The sequence below is a fragment of the Diaporthe batatas genome, assembly GCF_019321695.1.
Source record: "Diaporthe batatas strain CRI 302-4 chromosome Unknown Contig00015, whole genome shotgun sequence".
NCBI lineage: Eukaryota > Fungi > Ascomycota > Sordariomycetes > Diaporthales > Diaporthaceae > Diaporthe > Diaporthe batatas.
In genome coordinates this window covers 430,732-446,460 of record NW_025408562.1, presented here as the reverse complement: position 1 = coordinate 446,460, position 15,729 = coordinate 430,732, and the positions used below count along the sequence as shown (strand labels likewise).

The following is a 15,729-nucleotide window of genomic DNA, read 5'->3' as shown; positions in this document are numbered from 1 at the left end:
GTTGAGAAGGGGAGGGAGCAATTTCGGTTTGGCCAGTCTTCCCCTGAAAGCTCGAGCCCCTTACTTAGGTTGGCAAGTACGGGCTGGCCCAATTAACCAGGGTCCCTCTTCTGCAGGCATGGCGATAACGGGACGATAAGGACGGACCCACAAATAACTTCAAAAGGCTCGCTAGAGTTTGGGAGATTTCGTCGCAAGACGATGATGAGGAACATGGCTGTACTTTGAAAATGAAGACGGATTTCAAGGTGCGCACATCCTGTTTGGTCCATCCACATGCCATTAAATCACTGACCGTGCATCTAGTTCTCCAACCTCCTCGGAACTGTCTACAGCAGGGGCAATCTGGTCTTCAGCCCAGATGGGACCGACCTCTTCTCGCCCGTGGGCAACCGAGTGACGGTTTTCAACCTTGTTGAGTATGCCACCCTGCTTTCCTAGCGGTCATGTTGTGAAATTTTGCATATCTACGTTCGGGACCCAGCATTGACGCTTTCTGTAGCAACAAGTCCTACACACTTCCCTTTGCCCACCGAAAGAACATCGCGAGAATAGGGCTCACGCCTCAGGGCAATTTGCTCCTTACAATCGACGAAGATGGCCAGGCCATATTGACCAACATTGCCCGGCGTATCGCGATATACAACTTCTCTTTCAAAGGTTCTCCCACAGCCCTTGCGTTTTCGCCCTCCGGTCGTTACTTCGCCGTTGGCCTCGGTCGCAAACTCGAAGTATGGCACGTGCCGTCCACCCCCGACGCGCATCCCGACGGCGAGCTGGAGTTCGCGCCCTTTGTCAAGCACCACACACATACCGGTCACTTCGACGAGGTTCGGCATATTGAATGGTCCAGCGACTCAAGATTCTTCCTCAGCGCCTCGAAAGATTTGACGGCAAGGGTGTGGAGCTTGGACCAGGAGGAAGGCTTCATACCAACAGTCCTGTCAGGCCACAGGCAGGCTGTCGTAGGCGCCTATTTCTCAAAAGACCAAGAAACAATATATACCATCAGCAAGGACGGTGCCGTCTTCGACTGGAAGTATGTTGCCCCAAAACGCGACGACGACGAGATGGACGACGCGGACGAGGAGAAGGATATGCGATGGCGGATCGTTAACAAGCACTACTTCATGCAAAATAACGCCTCTCTCAAGTGCGCCGCATATCACGCCGATTCAAATCTGCTCGTCGCGGGCTTCTCAAATGGCATATTCGGTCTGTACGAGATGCCCGACTTCAACATGATCCACACCCTGAGCATATCGCAAAACGACATCGATTTTGTCACGATCAACAAGACAGGAGAGTGGTTGGCATTTGGTGCTTCGAAACTGGGCCAGCTCCTTGTTTGGGAGTGGCAATCGGAGTCCTACATATTAAAGCAGCAAGGCCACTTTGATTCGATGAACTCGCTCGTCTATTCACCGGATGGACAACGAATAATCACAACAGCAGATGATGGCAAAATCAAGGTCTGGGATATCGAGTCCGGATTCTGCATTGTTACCTTTACAGAGCATACCAGTGGCGTGACGGCGTGCGAGTTCACCAAAAAGGGCAACGTGCTCTTCACATCTAGCTTGGACGGGTCGATAAGAGCGTGGGATCTCATCAGGTACCGGAACTTCAGGACGTTTACAGCACCTACGAGGCTCTCATGGTCATGTATGGCCGTGGACCCCAGCGGAGAGGTGGTCGCAGCCGGCTCTCTTGATTCCTTCGATATTCACATCTGGTCTGTCCAGACGGGTCAGCTCCTGGACCAGCTTGCAGGCCACGAAGGCCCTGTCTCGTCTCTTGCGTTCTCTCCAAATGGCAACACTCTGGTCAGCGGCAGCTGGGACCGAACTGCAAGGATATGGTCCATATTCGACAGGACACAAACGAGTGAACCATTGCAGTTGCAAGCTGATGTTCTTGACATTGCGATCAGGCCGGACTCGACACAATTCGCCGTCTCGACCCTGGACGGCCAGTTGACATTCTGGAACATGACAGAGGCGCTGCAGGTCGCAGGTCTTGATGGCAGGAGGGATGTCTCTGGTGGCCGGAAAATCGGCGACCGGAGAACAGCCGCCAACGTGGCCGGCACAAAGGCCTACAACAGCATCAAATACAGCGCAGACGGCAGCTGTCTTCTCGCGGGTGGAAACAGCAAGTACATCTGCCTGTACTCGGTCACGACAATGGTGCTCCTCAAGAAGTTCACAGTCAGCGTCAACCTGTCGCTATCAGGAACGCAGGAGTTCCTGAACAGCAAGCTCCTGACGGAAGCCGGCCCACAGGGCGAGCTCGACGACCAAGGGGAAGCCTCGGACCGGGAAGACCGCATCGACAAGTCCCTCCCTGGTTCCAAGCGCGGAGACCCGTCCTCCAGGAAGAACATGCCCGAGGTGCGGGTGTCGGGTGTCGCCTTTTCGCCCGCCGGCACGGCATTCTGCGCAGCCTCGACGGAGGGCCTCCTGATCTACAGCCTCGACAATGTCCTCCAGTTCGACCCCTTCGACCTGAACATGGAGATCACGCCAGCAGCGACACTAGCAGTGTTGGAGGATGAGAAGGACTACCTCAAGGCGCTGGTCATGGCGTTCCGCCTCAACGAGGCCGGCCTGATCAAGCGGGTGTTCCAGGCCATCCCGCACCCGGACATCGCGCTGGTGGTGGAGGAGCTGCCCGTGGTGTACGTGCCGAGGCTGCTCCGCTTCGTCGCCGCCGAGACGGAGCAGTCGCCGCACATCGAGTTCTGCCTGCTCTGGATCAAGGCGCTGGTGGACAAGCACGGCGCGTGGCTCACGGCCAACAGGGGCAAGGTCGACATGGAGCTGCGGGTCGTGAACCGGGCGGTGACGAGGATGAGGGACGAGATCCGCAAGCTGGCCGACGAGAACGTCTACATGGTGGACTACCTCCTGGGACAGGCCGAGACCAAGGCTGCCGCGGAGAAAGGGGATGCGTTTGCTAGGTCGCTCAATGGCGAGAACGGCACAGGCCTCCTGACTTCTGGTCAGGAGGGCGCAACTGTTGCTGACCTCATGAGCGAGGGCGAGTCTGAGGAAGAGTGGATTGGTGTAGAGTAGAGTAAAGTTGTGGCGTTACAGGATATAAAAAAGAGAAGCTATGAATACCAGGCCGCTGATACCCATACCGTCAATCCGTGTCCACGATGATTTAGTCATACAAAGTATTGTACAAGGGTTTAGAGTGTGCCAGCACCAGCGCCAACCAAAAACTTTCCGCAGGCACTGGCCGTGAAGTAGCGACTGTCGCGATGGTCCTCAAGCAAAAGCTCTCTTCCAGTCCAAGAACTCCGATGTTTAGGGTCCTCTGCAGGAGAACAAGGGCATTGGCCCGCCTGCAGGTTTACAATTTTGGCACTTCCTGTTTGTCGTGTCAGCGGAGGCTTACTCGGCGGCGTCAATACCTGCTGCACTACACTTACCGTCCACGCCTCATCCAGCCCGGCGCTCCTCACCCAGTGATCGCCGGGCCCCTCTAGCGAGTCGATCACGAGGTGGTGGATCTTGGACCACGTGTCCTCCCCTTTCAACAGCACCCAGTCCTTATCCTGGTACTTCTTGGTGAGCTCCTCACACACCCCCACCGCCCTTGCCAGCTTGATGGCGTGGCCGTCGTCGGGCATGGGGTGGATCCTTGAGGCGACCTCTGTGGGGACATGATCAGTCTTCAGCGTTCATCTAAGCTGGTTGTGGGGGTAACTCGGTGACTCTTACCGGCTATAGAAAGAGGACTCCCTTGATCCCTGGGTTTATATCCCTTGATGTGGTCCAGTGACAGTTCGGGGACGGCCCTGGCTGCGTACTCGACCAAGTCGTAGCGTATCTTCCACTCCAGCAGCCGCGCCTTGGTCTCGGCTGGTATCCAGGACTGGGAGTTGATGGTGAGGTGGAATGGAGCCGAGTTCAAGTGGTGTCTGGCCAGAAATCAAACTGTAAGCCTCTCTTTCATCTTCCTCGAGAGGCTCTGCCCTGCATGTAGGCGGCCCAAGAGGGGGGCTTCACACTTACATGATGAAGAAATCGAACTTGTTCATCTTCTGTGGGTGGAACGAAGCACCAGCAGCCATGAACATAATGGCGTCGAACATCTCTGCCGTCCTCTCGTCCACCTCGTCAGGCCTCACCTTGACCTTGCTCATGATCTCCAGCATCTCGTCCCCGGCGCGGTTGAACACCGTGTCCCGCAGGCTATAGCCGGCCTCGAACTTCAGCTCCTTGCGCAGCCTGGGCTGGTCGCGCACCTCCCTCAGGAGCGACACGATGCTCGGCATCCTGGCCTCGGCCCCGTAATCCTCGTCGGCCCTCCTCTCGGCCGCAAACAGCTCCTTCTTGAAGTTGGCATGGTGCACGCACGTCTGCGCCAGGGCCTCGGCCACGATGGCGGGCTGCGCCCACTCCATGCCGTACATGAGCTGGAGCAGCGGGTGCAGCACGCCGGCGTACAGGCGCACGAGGAGGTCCTCGGCGCCCTCGGTGCCGGAGAACAGGTACTCGGACACGACGGCCTCCCACCCCTTGGCCTCGATCTCGCGCTGGAAGAAGGCCAGGAAGTCCGGGTAGTGCTGGTCCTTGCCGAGGTACCTGCTCGCGTGCGACCACGTCCGGAAGAGGTCCTCGACGACGCCGTCGTGGGTGGGCCTGGCGGGCCGCTGGTAGCCCAGGTTGCCGTCGAAGCCCTTCTGCATGTCGCCGGCCCCGGCGCCGGTGCCGAAGAGGGCCAGCAGGTGGTGGGCGATGTGGTTGTGGAACCCGCGGTCGTTGAAGTAGACGTGGTTCAGCTCGAGGTCCTTCTGCAGGAGCTCAGAGAGCTTGTTCGCGGCCTCGTCTGTCTGCCTGACCCCCCAAAGGCCCGTGTTCTCGGGGGTGATATGGATCCTGTGAGCCGTCGCCATGGTGCTTGATCTTCGCAGGAAATTGATAGAATTGTTTCTTAGGGTACAGCTCGCTAGCCTGGACAACAACATCTGCTACTTGAATGCAGTTGGCTTGATGAAGTCTTAGACTCCATCGCCAACCCCTTATCCCGGCCAATGCTTCCTTTATGCTCTCGAGCTACGTTCTCCAAAAAAAGTTGCCAGCATACAATGTCTGCCCTCCTGCCGCTCTTCGGACAGGGTGACTAATTTGCGATCTGGCCTCTGGTCGTGAACGTGTATGGCCTCTGAAGGTGACTGGTCCGGGGCAACGTTGAGGGCTCGTCACCGAGCGGAGATCACAGGAGATGCTCGGGGCTAGACATGGCTCCAACACTCGCGGGGCGACATCAACGGCGAGACTGAGCTGCGGGCCAGCAAGCAAGAGGGTAGTGGCGGTGACATGCTACGTACGTAATCGTCACAGCTGGCTAGGCTCTTGACGGCGGATGAAGCTTGGAAGCTTGACAACGAGGGCCGCAGTTGCTCCGTGGTCCGGGACCCGAGAGCAATGGGTGTCTCCCCAATTGTAAGCAAGATCCCACATGGCCCACATTGACGTCGCTGCCGCTGTGGGGTTTGTGGGAATTAGGGCGCGCCAAGTCGACAGAATTCCATCTTCGCGTCACTGGCATTCTCTTCGAGCCGGGACGGCATTGGAGCACTCCAGCAAGCCGGATCGCCCGGAGCTGTAAATGCCTAGCGTAGTGTCGCGGGAGCTAAGAACGGGCCCTAATAATCCGAACTGACAGCTTCATCCAGGCCTGCCATTTGAGAAGCCTGGCATCATCCTCGACAGACTGGCAGAGAGGCACAGCGGAGGGCCACCATCCTACCAGAAAAAGACACGATGCGATACACATTCGGACGGATCTGCCATCCAATCCATGCCCGTCGCCCCTCAATTTCCTCTTCTGGCCGGAGCAGCTGGTCCAACAGCAGGCCTCTGGAGCCGGGCAGAGGACAAGCCGACTGACGTCGGAATATAGCCAAGGATGGAACGAGGGCGGCGATTACGCAGTGCCAGGGAGAGCTCCCAAGCTCTCCTGGTTGATATCAACAACCTCGAGGTTATAGCATAGGCCGATCGAGCGTTTTCCGAGACGCATTTTCTGGACTGCAACGGCAGGCGGTCGTCAAAAGTGCACGAGTTGCCGCGACTGGGATCCCGCATCTTTGCTCAGAGCGTATTAGCTCCAAAGCGTGTCCCAAAAACGGCCACACAGATTGACTCGCACATCGTACTACACTACAGCACATACATACATCACTCGGCATGGGACGGCCTCAGATGCATGGGTTCTCGTTTCGAGCGAGGCTTGACAAGCTTGGCCAGCTTGTTGCGCATTCCCACCTCACAACGAGTGCTTCTCTTGACGAGACCAGGAATATGGTTCACGCTTCATCGACGTCCCTCGCAGAGTCACAGCACGGCATCAGGCGCCCATGCGCTCGCTACAGGCCACGGAAGCGGCAAAGGTTGCACAGCTGGTGCGAAGGAAAATACGACGTGATGCACGTGAAAGCACGAGAAGTAGCTGCTGTCCCAGTTGCTGCAATGTGCACGTTGAACCCGGGCCAGAGGAGAGAGATGACCCTGGCAGCCGGGCCCAGATCTGCGGACCGTACCACGGTCCTGACAGCCAGCCTGAAACCACCTCCTTCAGGCATCATCGCAGCACACCAAGGGGGACCAGGGGACTTACACGCTTCCTGCCGCCCAGGACTCCCCTCGGCCATGCTAACCGAGTCCAGCCCTATCCGCACGCCGCCACCGCATATCCCAGAGGCAAAGAGGCTCCATCTGAATCTGATCATTGAGTCTGTGAGCCCTTCGCATCGCTCCCGGATCTCCCTCCATCTCTTCCTCTCCTTCCGTGCGCCGGGTTTACGGCCCCCTCACTCGCCAGGGCCAGCGTGATCGGCGGCCGGGATCTTGCGACGGCCATCACAGCAATTGGACCGCCCCATCCGAGTCTTGTTTCTCTATTATTGTATGCTACTGGGCGCCGACGGTGTGTGTGGGCCGCGATCGGTTATTTCTCGCCTGTCAACTTGTCAGCCTGGCCCGATGAGGGACATACTCCGCACCTGTCTCATGTGACACCTTGTGATGCTCCGTAAACCTGTACAAGGCAGTACATGAGGCAACACGGTCGATGGACCTCGAAATCAGACGAAGAAATGTTGCGGGCCCGTTCCTATTCGGTGGGGCCCTCGGTCTGCCGCCGCGTTTCTTGAGAGTCAAGGTTTATCTTATTTTGGCCGAGTATCCCATGCGGAGGCTTCATCTGGTCAGTGCCTGGGAAGCACAGGTCGTGTCCCGCAGTTCTCGCCGTGCTGTCTCGCCCTGGCATGAGTCTGTACTTCTCGGTCTCGTATTTCGCCTTGAACTCTCATGTTTATTCCTCTTCTTTGACCCCAGGTGGCTTCGTTCACACGAGTATGGCTCTGGAGCCTCGTTTATCTCTCCTAGACTATCATGAGAAAGCCGTGCTTCTCTGAGGTGGCAAGCTTATGCTGGCTAGTAGTATGTTGGCTTCATGTAAGCGTGGCATACGCGGCAGTTTTGCGAAGCCGACAAGACCCCGGGGCCACTTCCTCGGCCGGATTTATTCGCCGGTCTTTCGCTGTGGGGACGGTCCTGGGTGACTTTGTATATATCGACGGCGGTGAGGTATCACAAGCCAACGGGAACCAGCCCTCGGGCAACAATCCGTCGAGTCTAGGTCAGTGGGAATCTCGGAGGAACCCGTATATCAGAATCAATATCGTTCCTGTGTTCCTCGGCTAATATTTCTGTATAGAACCCTCAACGCTGTCGATAGGTCTCCGTGAGTCCTGGACCAACACCACCGTCCCCATCCAGGCCATCCAGAAGTCAGCACCTCTCCTCAACAGTCAAACAATATGGACCGATGAGCCAGGGAACTCCTTCTGGATATGGGGAGGAGCAGTTACCGACGGCACTCCTCCTGCTCCAGATCAGTCATGGAAGTTCTCCGTTGACGGTAATGGGGGAGGCTCTTGGAGTTTGGAACCGCCATCAAACCCGACAATTTTCAATGAGCTGTCACGCCCCGTTGGATGCGCCCACACTCAAGGCGGTGGCGTAGGATACTGCATGGGTGGCCTTCTGACCAGCCAGTCCAACACCTCGGTGGAGAGCGACACCGCTGTGGCCGGACTTGTGAGCTTTGGCATGAGCTCGTCGGTATGGATCAACACTTCAGTCCCTCGCACACTCGTCAATGCCCAGGCCGAGTACGTGCCCTTTGGCCCCAACGGCATCGTCCTGCTCCTAGGCGGAACAACAGGAAGCTCGCCGCCCACGTTCAGCGATTTCACCAACATCACATTCTTTGACACAATAACCAAGCAATTCTTCTCCCAGCAGGCCACCGGGACCATCCCCACCGGCCGCCAACGATTCTGTTCAGTCACGGTTGCCGGCCCGGACAATACTACCGAGATATTTCTGTATGGTGGCCTCACGGCCGACAACACCGTCTCCGACGAGGTGTTCGTGCTCTCCCTGCCGGGCTTCGTCTTCGCAAAGGCAGACAGCCCCGGTGCGACCACGGCTCGGGCAGACCATGCGTGTGTCGCCGTCGGCGGTGGCAAGAGGCAGATGCTCTCCATCGGCGGGGCCGACGCCTCCAAAGGGTACCCTGCCGCGTTACAAGACCCGGACCCCTGGGCTCAGGGGCTTGGGGTGTTCGACATGACGAGCCTGCGCTGGACGGATGGGTACAGCAGCGATGCTGCGGCTTATGACACCCCGGATGTTGTAAAACAGTTCTACAGGGACGGCGGGCTGGCCAAGGTTCAGTGGGCCAGTGACGAGGTGGAACGCCTCTTCAGACCTGGTAAGTTTGTACATTGGCGTGGCACCACGCTCGTAAGCTTCTCATTCTGGTAAGAGTACGTACTGACTTGCAATCTAGCCGAACCAGGCTTTGATGGGGCTTCTGGAAACAATAGTCCGGGTAGCACCAGTGGCAACAACAATAGTAATAACAACAACAATAGCAACAACAACGATAATAACGGAAATGATACAAATAGCCCCAATGGCAGTGGGACAACATCGGGCTTGTCGAGACAAGCCATCCTGGGCCTCTCAATCGGCGGAAGCGCAGCCCTGCCCATCCTAATAGCCGGCATATACCTCTGCTGCCGGCGACAACACCGGCGGCGGCGGGACCCCTCGTCCAGATCAATATCCGCCACCACAACCACAACCGTCCACCACCACTCCAAGCGGCGGCGCAGCTCGGACGCCACCAGCAGCGACGCCTCCTACGACCGTGAGCTCTCCGACGTGAGCAGCCACCGGCGCCCCTCGGTAGTCCGCTCCTCCGACAGCAACCAGAACGAACGGGGGGGAGCAGGGTACCTAGCCGTCCCGGCCCCGGCCCACCAGGCGGACTCCCTGGCGCGGCGGTCCCTGGACCAGTACAGCGTGCACATCAAAGGCAACGCGACCCCCATCATCATCGACAGCGCCGCCATGACGACGGCGGCGAGGGAGAGGGAGGACGAGAGGCAGCGGCGACAACAGCAACAACAACAACAAACACAAACACAAAAGGCTTCTGTCGGGCCACAGCCGAAGCGCGTCAGGTTCTCGGCGCTGCTGAGGCCGCCGCAGCGCAAGCCCGTCGCCGCCCTCCAGCCGCAGCAGGCCCTGGGCGGCAACCCCGTCACCATCCACTCCGGGCTGGCCGACCGCCGCGGCCGCCCTGCCCTGCAGGCCATCCGGACCCGGGCGGCGGCGGCGGCGGGGAGCAGTGAGGGCGATAGCGATGTTGCCAATGGTGGTGTGGTTCGTATCTACCAGGATCGGCCTGCCTGATGGTGGCTGGGAGGAGGGGGCGATACAGATACATCACACACTACCTGATCTTTCCATCTCTCAATCAGTTCTCGGTTTGCCGCCACGCCTTCTTCTCTGCATCCACGTGATTCACTCAATGGCCGCGTGGATGCATCCTGCATGGGCCAGGCCAACATTGAGACAGACTCCTTGGGTGTCTCGCCCGTTGGGGGCATAATCCTGTTCCGTCACCAAACAGGTGGGACGAAGTAGCAATGATTGAATACCAATAGGGGGCAGCCCCCTTTGTTATTCACAATAGTAATTATGTAGTCAACAACCATGTAGACCGTTCCGTTCCGGACCCGTGATATCGGATATGCTCGCTTTTTAAAAGTCATCGCCTCGGAATCAACTCAGAAAGGATTGCCCACCCATCACCTGAGAGGCGGCTTCTCAAAAGTTCCCTCCCCTTTCTCCCCAATCAACAAGTCACGCTCTGGTTGTCATTGCGCCAGACCACAGATCTAAAGTTTCTGCTTTTCTCTCTTGTTTGTCTCTTTGCACCGCGGCCAATGAGAACTGTTGCCACAGCTCGACCGCTGACCTTTGAACCGAAGATGATATCTGTTTGATGCCTCCGTGCGCCGTGCCCATTGTCTCTCTTTTTTGTGTGAATTCGTTGACGTTGCCCCCATTTGTCTGGGTATGAGGGCTTTCTGCGATGTCGTGATCGTTTCATTTCATCTATTAGGGTCGCTCCTCTCGTGATGCTACCAGGCCGCATGGGCAGGGACGGTTATTGGCCCTGCCCATGGCCCGTCATGGCTGATCTCACTGGCCTCAGCGATCACTGATTAGACTTTTACTTGTTGCCGTGTCGTACCCGATGACCTGGGTTAGATAGTACAGCCTGCCATGACTTGTTAGCTTCTCAAGTCCTAGGACTATCAGGAGCCATCGACGACGGGCGCTTACTTTTCAACCATGAGCTCCTGGGCGAACGCCTCTTCGAAGCTCTGCTGGCACTGTATCCAAGCCATCGTCCTCTTCTTGGGCGATACCTTCTTGACTGTGAGTTTGAACTTGCCCGTGACAGGCCTGTGATCCGACACCCTGACCTCATGCCTCTTGTATTCGACTTGCTGTATCCTGCCTTTGCCACGGTACAGCAGACGATCGCACCACGCCGGACTGCGCTTCTTCTCGCTCGAGTCGTAGTTGTCCGTGCCCACGTCGTACTTGTATGTTGGGGCGAACGTTATGGGCATCTCCTCGAAGGCGCGGAGCTTGAAGTCCGGTTTCCGTCGGCGCGCCACCAGCAGCTGATCCCGCTCGAGGAGCTTGGGAAGGTTGCCTTGCTTTACGGCCATGACCACGGTGTCGCGGCTCATGGTGTCAATCCGGTAATTGAGATCGCCGTTGAGTATGACAAGCTCGTGGTCCATGATCATGGTGCCATCACCACCCCCGGCATAGCTATCGATGCGAACACTTGGGTCGCGTTCCGGGGGTAGGATGGGCGCCTCTAGAATCGCAGCAATGTCGTTGTTCCGGCTTTGAGCCTGCGACTGTCCTGCTGCCAGATGGCAGTTGAAGAAGCACAGTGAAGTGTCGTCGACCATGAAGCGGACTATGATGGCACCTTTGTTGCCGTGTAGACCGCCCATGCCCCGCTTGACCTCGGCTGTGCTGAGATTCGAGATGCGATCCCTGACGTCGGCCTTGACGAATATGCAGTAAAAGAGACCGACCATATGGGAAGTTTGTAAGAGATGGTACAAATCTCCGGCCATATAATCATCAAGGCTTCTGATGAGGAAATCTCTCCAGTCCCGGTATTGATGGCTCATGCGCTCCTGGTCCGATTCCTTCTTTTTGGATTTGAAAAATCGCTTGGCGGTAGCGGTCTTGTCCTCCAGGTCAACGAGTTCCTGGAAGCCAAATATCAGGATATCGGGAGAGCCGCTGCCCTGTAGCAAGTTCTGTATGAAGACAGAATCCGTCTCGGAGTACCGTAGGCTATTGGGCGTAGAAGCACCGGCGTTCCACGTCATGATCATGGCCTTGAGCGTTTGGAACTCGCAGTATTGGACGTCTTTGGCCTTCATTTCCGCTTCAAGCCAGTCATCTTGCAGCATGCCGTCCCACACCCTGATCATGTTGTCCGCACCCAACGAGAGGACCTGGTGCCGCTCTTGTCTGTACGAGCTCGACCGGTCGGCGATGATCTTGAGCACCGGTTCGTTATGAGCTTGCCACTCTTTCTTGACAGCCCACGGGTTTTGATGCACATCATAGACAGCCATCTTCCCGTTGCTGTAGCCTGCCCATATGCTGCCACAGCTCCCCGATAGCGAGTTGATCTTGAACGCGCTAACGTTGAGGACCTCCAAGCATGTGTAGTCTTTCTTTGAGTACACGGTGACCTTTCCGTCGCTGTGACCGAAGAAGACCTTGTTGGGGTCGGAGGGGAGCAGGGCACCAGCAGTGACATCGCCAGCGGCGTCTTGAAACAATGAGCGAAGAAGCACCTGGAACTGGGCCTTGCCGTCGATCGTCGGTAGGAAAACGCGTATCTCCCTGCCCGTGGCATGCCAAAGCTCATCGCCAACGATCATTGAGAACGTGTGGCCCTTGGGTACTCGGTACGACTGGTGCGGGTGGCCCGTCAAGTCTGGCGTTCCGTCGGCCGATGGGCCCCAAATGTGAAGAGTCCCGGCCTCGTCCAAGGTCCACAACTCATTGAAGTGCCGATATATTTTGGCAACCTCATTCCTCTGGTGTGCACCCGTCTTTGTGGCAACAAGGCTTTGTGTTTGGATGTCCGCCTCCATCAGGTCCCCATTGTTGTTCCCGATCCACAGCCGTTTACCCTCCTCGTCGACGTTTAAGCCTGGCTTGAAGCTCACAGCTGTGGCCTTCAGTCCCTCGCCGTGCGCGAAGCTCATTACAAGTTCCCCGTCCCTCAGGCTCCACACCCTAGTAAGATGCCCCGAGGTGCATACGAGGTCCCCACAGGCATCGAAATTCCTCGCATCTGACTTGGTTACGATTTCTGGCTGTCCGTGCTTCATGTAAGGAGGTCTCCTGTTGGTGTTTGAAGCGTCTGGGTACGTCCCATTGACGGCTGCAGCCGTGTCGGCGGGTTTGGCGAGAACGAGAGCCTGCGAATCAGCAGTGCGCGGCTCGGCGGGAGGAGCAGTGGGTGCTGCTGGTCGCCTGGGCTCAGGAGGCGCCCGGTCGGCGCCCCTGTGAGATACCGTATTTGCCCTGCCGTGCATCGACGGAGGCTGGTGCTGCGCCACAGGCGTCGATACAGTGCGCTTTTGGTTTGCCGCCGGGACCAACGCTTGACTCGAAGCCGTGACTCCTGGCCGCGGAGGTCTAGGAGGTGGTATTTTCTCAGGTAGAAGCCCTGGCTTCTCCATTGTTACACTGAGCGGTCTATTAGGCAGTGTCGGCCGCGCTTCCCCCGTAACATCTGGAGTGAGCTGGCCCCTTGCGGATCCATCCACCATCTCCTGCTCTCGATCCCTCCTCTTGCTTGCTATCGACGGATGCAACGGCGGCGGATCGAATCCAACCTGGATGGTCTTGGCCGTGGCAACGGGCTCCCTTGGCGGGCGCGGCCGTTGTGGCAGTGATGGTGGCGAGCCTTCGGCGCTGGCTGAGCCACTCGTTGGAGGACTGCTGAAGGGCGATACTTTGTCAGGCATACTCCTCCTCGGCTCTATGGCACTGTCTGCCGTCCAAGAATTCCTAGACCTAATGAGCAGCTTCCCAGAGCGGTTGATAGGCGGGGGCACAGGGTCGGCCTCGCGCTGTCGTCGAAGTTCGGCGGACCGTCGAGGAGGAGGCGGTGAAGGCGGTTTGAAGGCGACTACTTTTGGCGATCTCCGAGGATCCAAGTTGGGCGTGCGCGAGCGGCTTGGGATCTTGAAGTTCTTGCCCGGCACCGCCGGCGAGGTAGCCGGTTTCACGACATCGTCCGAGTTGAGGAAATTGGGCTGGTCGTTCACGGCTATGTTCAGATGTCGGCCCTTGGGAGGGGACTGTGGCGGTTCCACCATGAGGGCGGGAGCTGGGACAGGGCGGGGGGTGAGCGGAGGCGGAGGGAAGGCATTGCGCGCGGGAGAGCACGGAAGGCCGTTTTCTTTGGCGACAGGGAGAGCCAAACCAGGCTTGTTCTTAGGTATGGGAGGCGGCTCCTTATTGATCGCATTCGTGTCTCGGGGCTTGTCGGGGCGTGGCCCTGGGGAGGCATTCCGGCTCGAGGGTTGGGCCGGCTGTGTCTGTTGCGGTTGGGGCTGGTCACCAGCCTTGCCCATGTTCTCGAAGCGGGAGCGGAGGGAGGAGACGGGTTTCTGGCAGTCGGTTGTCAGTCATGGGTATGAAGCCGGGTTTGAGGACGACAGGAAGGGCGGGGATGCCCCCTTGGACATGCCCAGGGTCCTGGAAGAAGTGTAGGACTCACGATGGAGGTTTCATCGGGCCCTCCTTCCTCTTGAGGGGCCGCCATGGCTTGGTGTTGTAGAGAACAGACGCGGGGCAGAGGTGGACGACGGCAGCGGCGCTGGTGACGACGGCAGTGACTGCGATGGTGGGGCTTGCGGGCGCGGGCGTGGGCGTGGGAGTGAGAGTGGGCTCGTCGTGGTTGGGGTTGGGCGTGGGCTTTGGACTCGGGCTCTGGGTCTTGGGGCGCCCATCACTCCAAGATTGAGCAGTGACTCGCAGGAAGAAACATGCACTTGGAGGCCAGGCAGCGTGGTGTTGTTTGTTGTTGTTGTTGTTGTTTCCGTGAGAGTCGAAGAGGGAAAAAGGGGGCTGTTGGCTCCAGGCGTGCTGGGTAGGCTAGACTTTGAGCAGACGCGAGTATAGACAGCAGTCTGTGTATTAAGATGCGATGCTGGTATGTGCTGCGTACCGCTTAATGTACGTAGGCATGCAGACTCCAGACTAGCTGGCTAGGTACCCGTCCGAGGTACCTACAACTGCTACGGTGGCCGCCCTCCTGACTAGGTGAGCAAGGTTGTGGGTGGTTGGGATCTTGGTGGGCTGGTGGGCTGGCAGTCTGGCTGGTACGGAGTAAGTTGTAAGTTAGCTACTTAAGTTAGTGTGTGTGACAATGTTCGTGCCTGGATTTGCCCAACGCTACGGGTACCCTTTCATGCGCGTACACTGTCCTCGTGTGCCCTGTCTGCAGAGGTGCAGAGGAGAACCTTTCAGCCTGCCAGTACGAGAGCTATCTATCTAGTGTGCTCCGTACACCAATGCAATCGAGGCATCCGGATGGGGCCAGCCGGGCGGTGCTTGGGGCTGGCCTTGAGGGATTGCGTCACAGGCCCGCCCTAGCAGCCCCCAGCCCGTTTGTCTTGTCTCTGTTCTCTAACAAGCACAGCGGTAGTCTACTTGAGTGAGATAACAATCGCACCAGTCATGCTCACCCACCCTGCCACCAAGCCCATCCGCCGAAACGGGCAGCGTGATAAAAGGCCAGATAGATGCAGGTACATGGTTTCTCCCATGGGCCTGGTCGCTGCGGCCGTGCCATGTCCTTTCTATGTTTAGACACGTTTCTGGCCTAGCTCGAGGCCTCGCGGGCCCGTTCTGCGGGAAGCACGTCGGTGAGGTTGGCTGTTTGGGTGGTGCGGCCTACACAATACAGCTTCGGTGGGTATTGTGATTCCAACCTTGTCGGTCACCAAGAGGGCCCTTCTCGCGGCCACCCAGCGGCCAATCTCACCCCCCTGAGTTGCTGGTGACCAGCCTTGAAACATGGTTGGCCTGGCCAGCATTGGAGTCCGCCACGACTCTAATTAGATTGTTGGATATGCACATTCAAACAACCACACATCGCTACAGAATGACTGGCAGGGCGTCTGGGTCCGCCCAAATGATAATCAAAGTGGACCTCCAACGACGACTTATGAATTCCATCTGACTGACCACCAGAAGCCAGTCAGGATGTGCTCACACT

General features: G+C 57.7%; 4 protein-coding genes across 4 annotated transcripts; 2 read left to right on the top strand and 2 right to left on the bottom strand.

Moving 5' to 3' along the window:
- Positions 1–208: 208 nt before the first annotated feature.
- Positions 209–3,126, top strand: KVR01_011296 (snoRNA-binding rRNA-processing protein PWP2). The gene is made up of 3 exons (XM_044788188.1): positions 209–248; positions 307–419; positions 503–3,126. Exons 1-3 carry the CDS (start codon positions 231–233, stop codon positions 3,075–3,077), a joined length of 2,706 nt encoding a protein of 901 aa, XP_044639671.1. The 5' UTR covers positions 209–230; the 3' UTR covers positions 3,078–3,126.
- A 37-nt stretch (positions 3,127–3,163) lies between these two features.
- Positions 3,164–5,643, bottom strand: KVR01_011312 (uncharacterized protein). The gene is made up of 4 exons (XM_044785415.1): positions 4,026–5,643; positions 3,732–3,931; positions 3,440–3,663; positions 3,164–3,378 (listed from the first exon to the last, which is right to left on the bottom strand). The coding sequence occupies exons 1-4, from the start codon at positions 4,979–4,981 to the stop codon at positions 3,361–3,363; spliced, it is 1,398 nt and encodes a 465-aa protein (XP_044639687.1). The 5' UTR covers positions 4,982–5,643; the 3' UTR covers positions 3,164–3,360.
- Positions 5,644–7,412: 1,769 nt separating this feature from the next.
- KVR01_011479 (uncharacterized protein) lies at positions 7,413–9,788 on the top strand (the record flags this gene model as incomplete). The annotated part of the gene is made up of 3 exons (XM_044794645.1): positions 7,413–7,659; positions 7,738–8,799; positions 8,878–9,788. 3 exons carry the CDS (start codon positions 7,413–7,415, stop codon positions 9,786–9,788), a joined length of 2,220 nt encoding a protein of 739 aa, XP_044639854.1.
- An 804-nt stretch (positions 9,789–10,592) lies between these two features.
- KVR01_011169 (uncharacterized protein) lies at positions 10,593–14,271 on the bottom strand (the record flags this gene model as incomplete). The annotated part of the gene is made up of 3 exons (XM_044786930.1): positions 10,593–10,662; positions 10,728–14,116; positions 14,227–14,271. 3 exons carry the CDS (start codon positions 14,269–14,271, stop codon positions 10,593–10,595), a joined length of 3,504 nt encoding a protein of 1,167 aa, XP_044639544.1.
- Between the last annotated feature and the right edge of the window lie 1,458 nt (positions 14,272–15,729).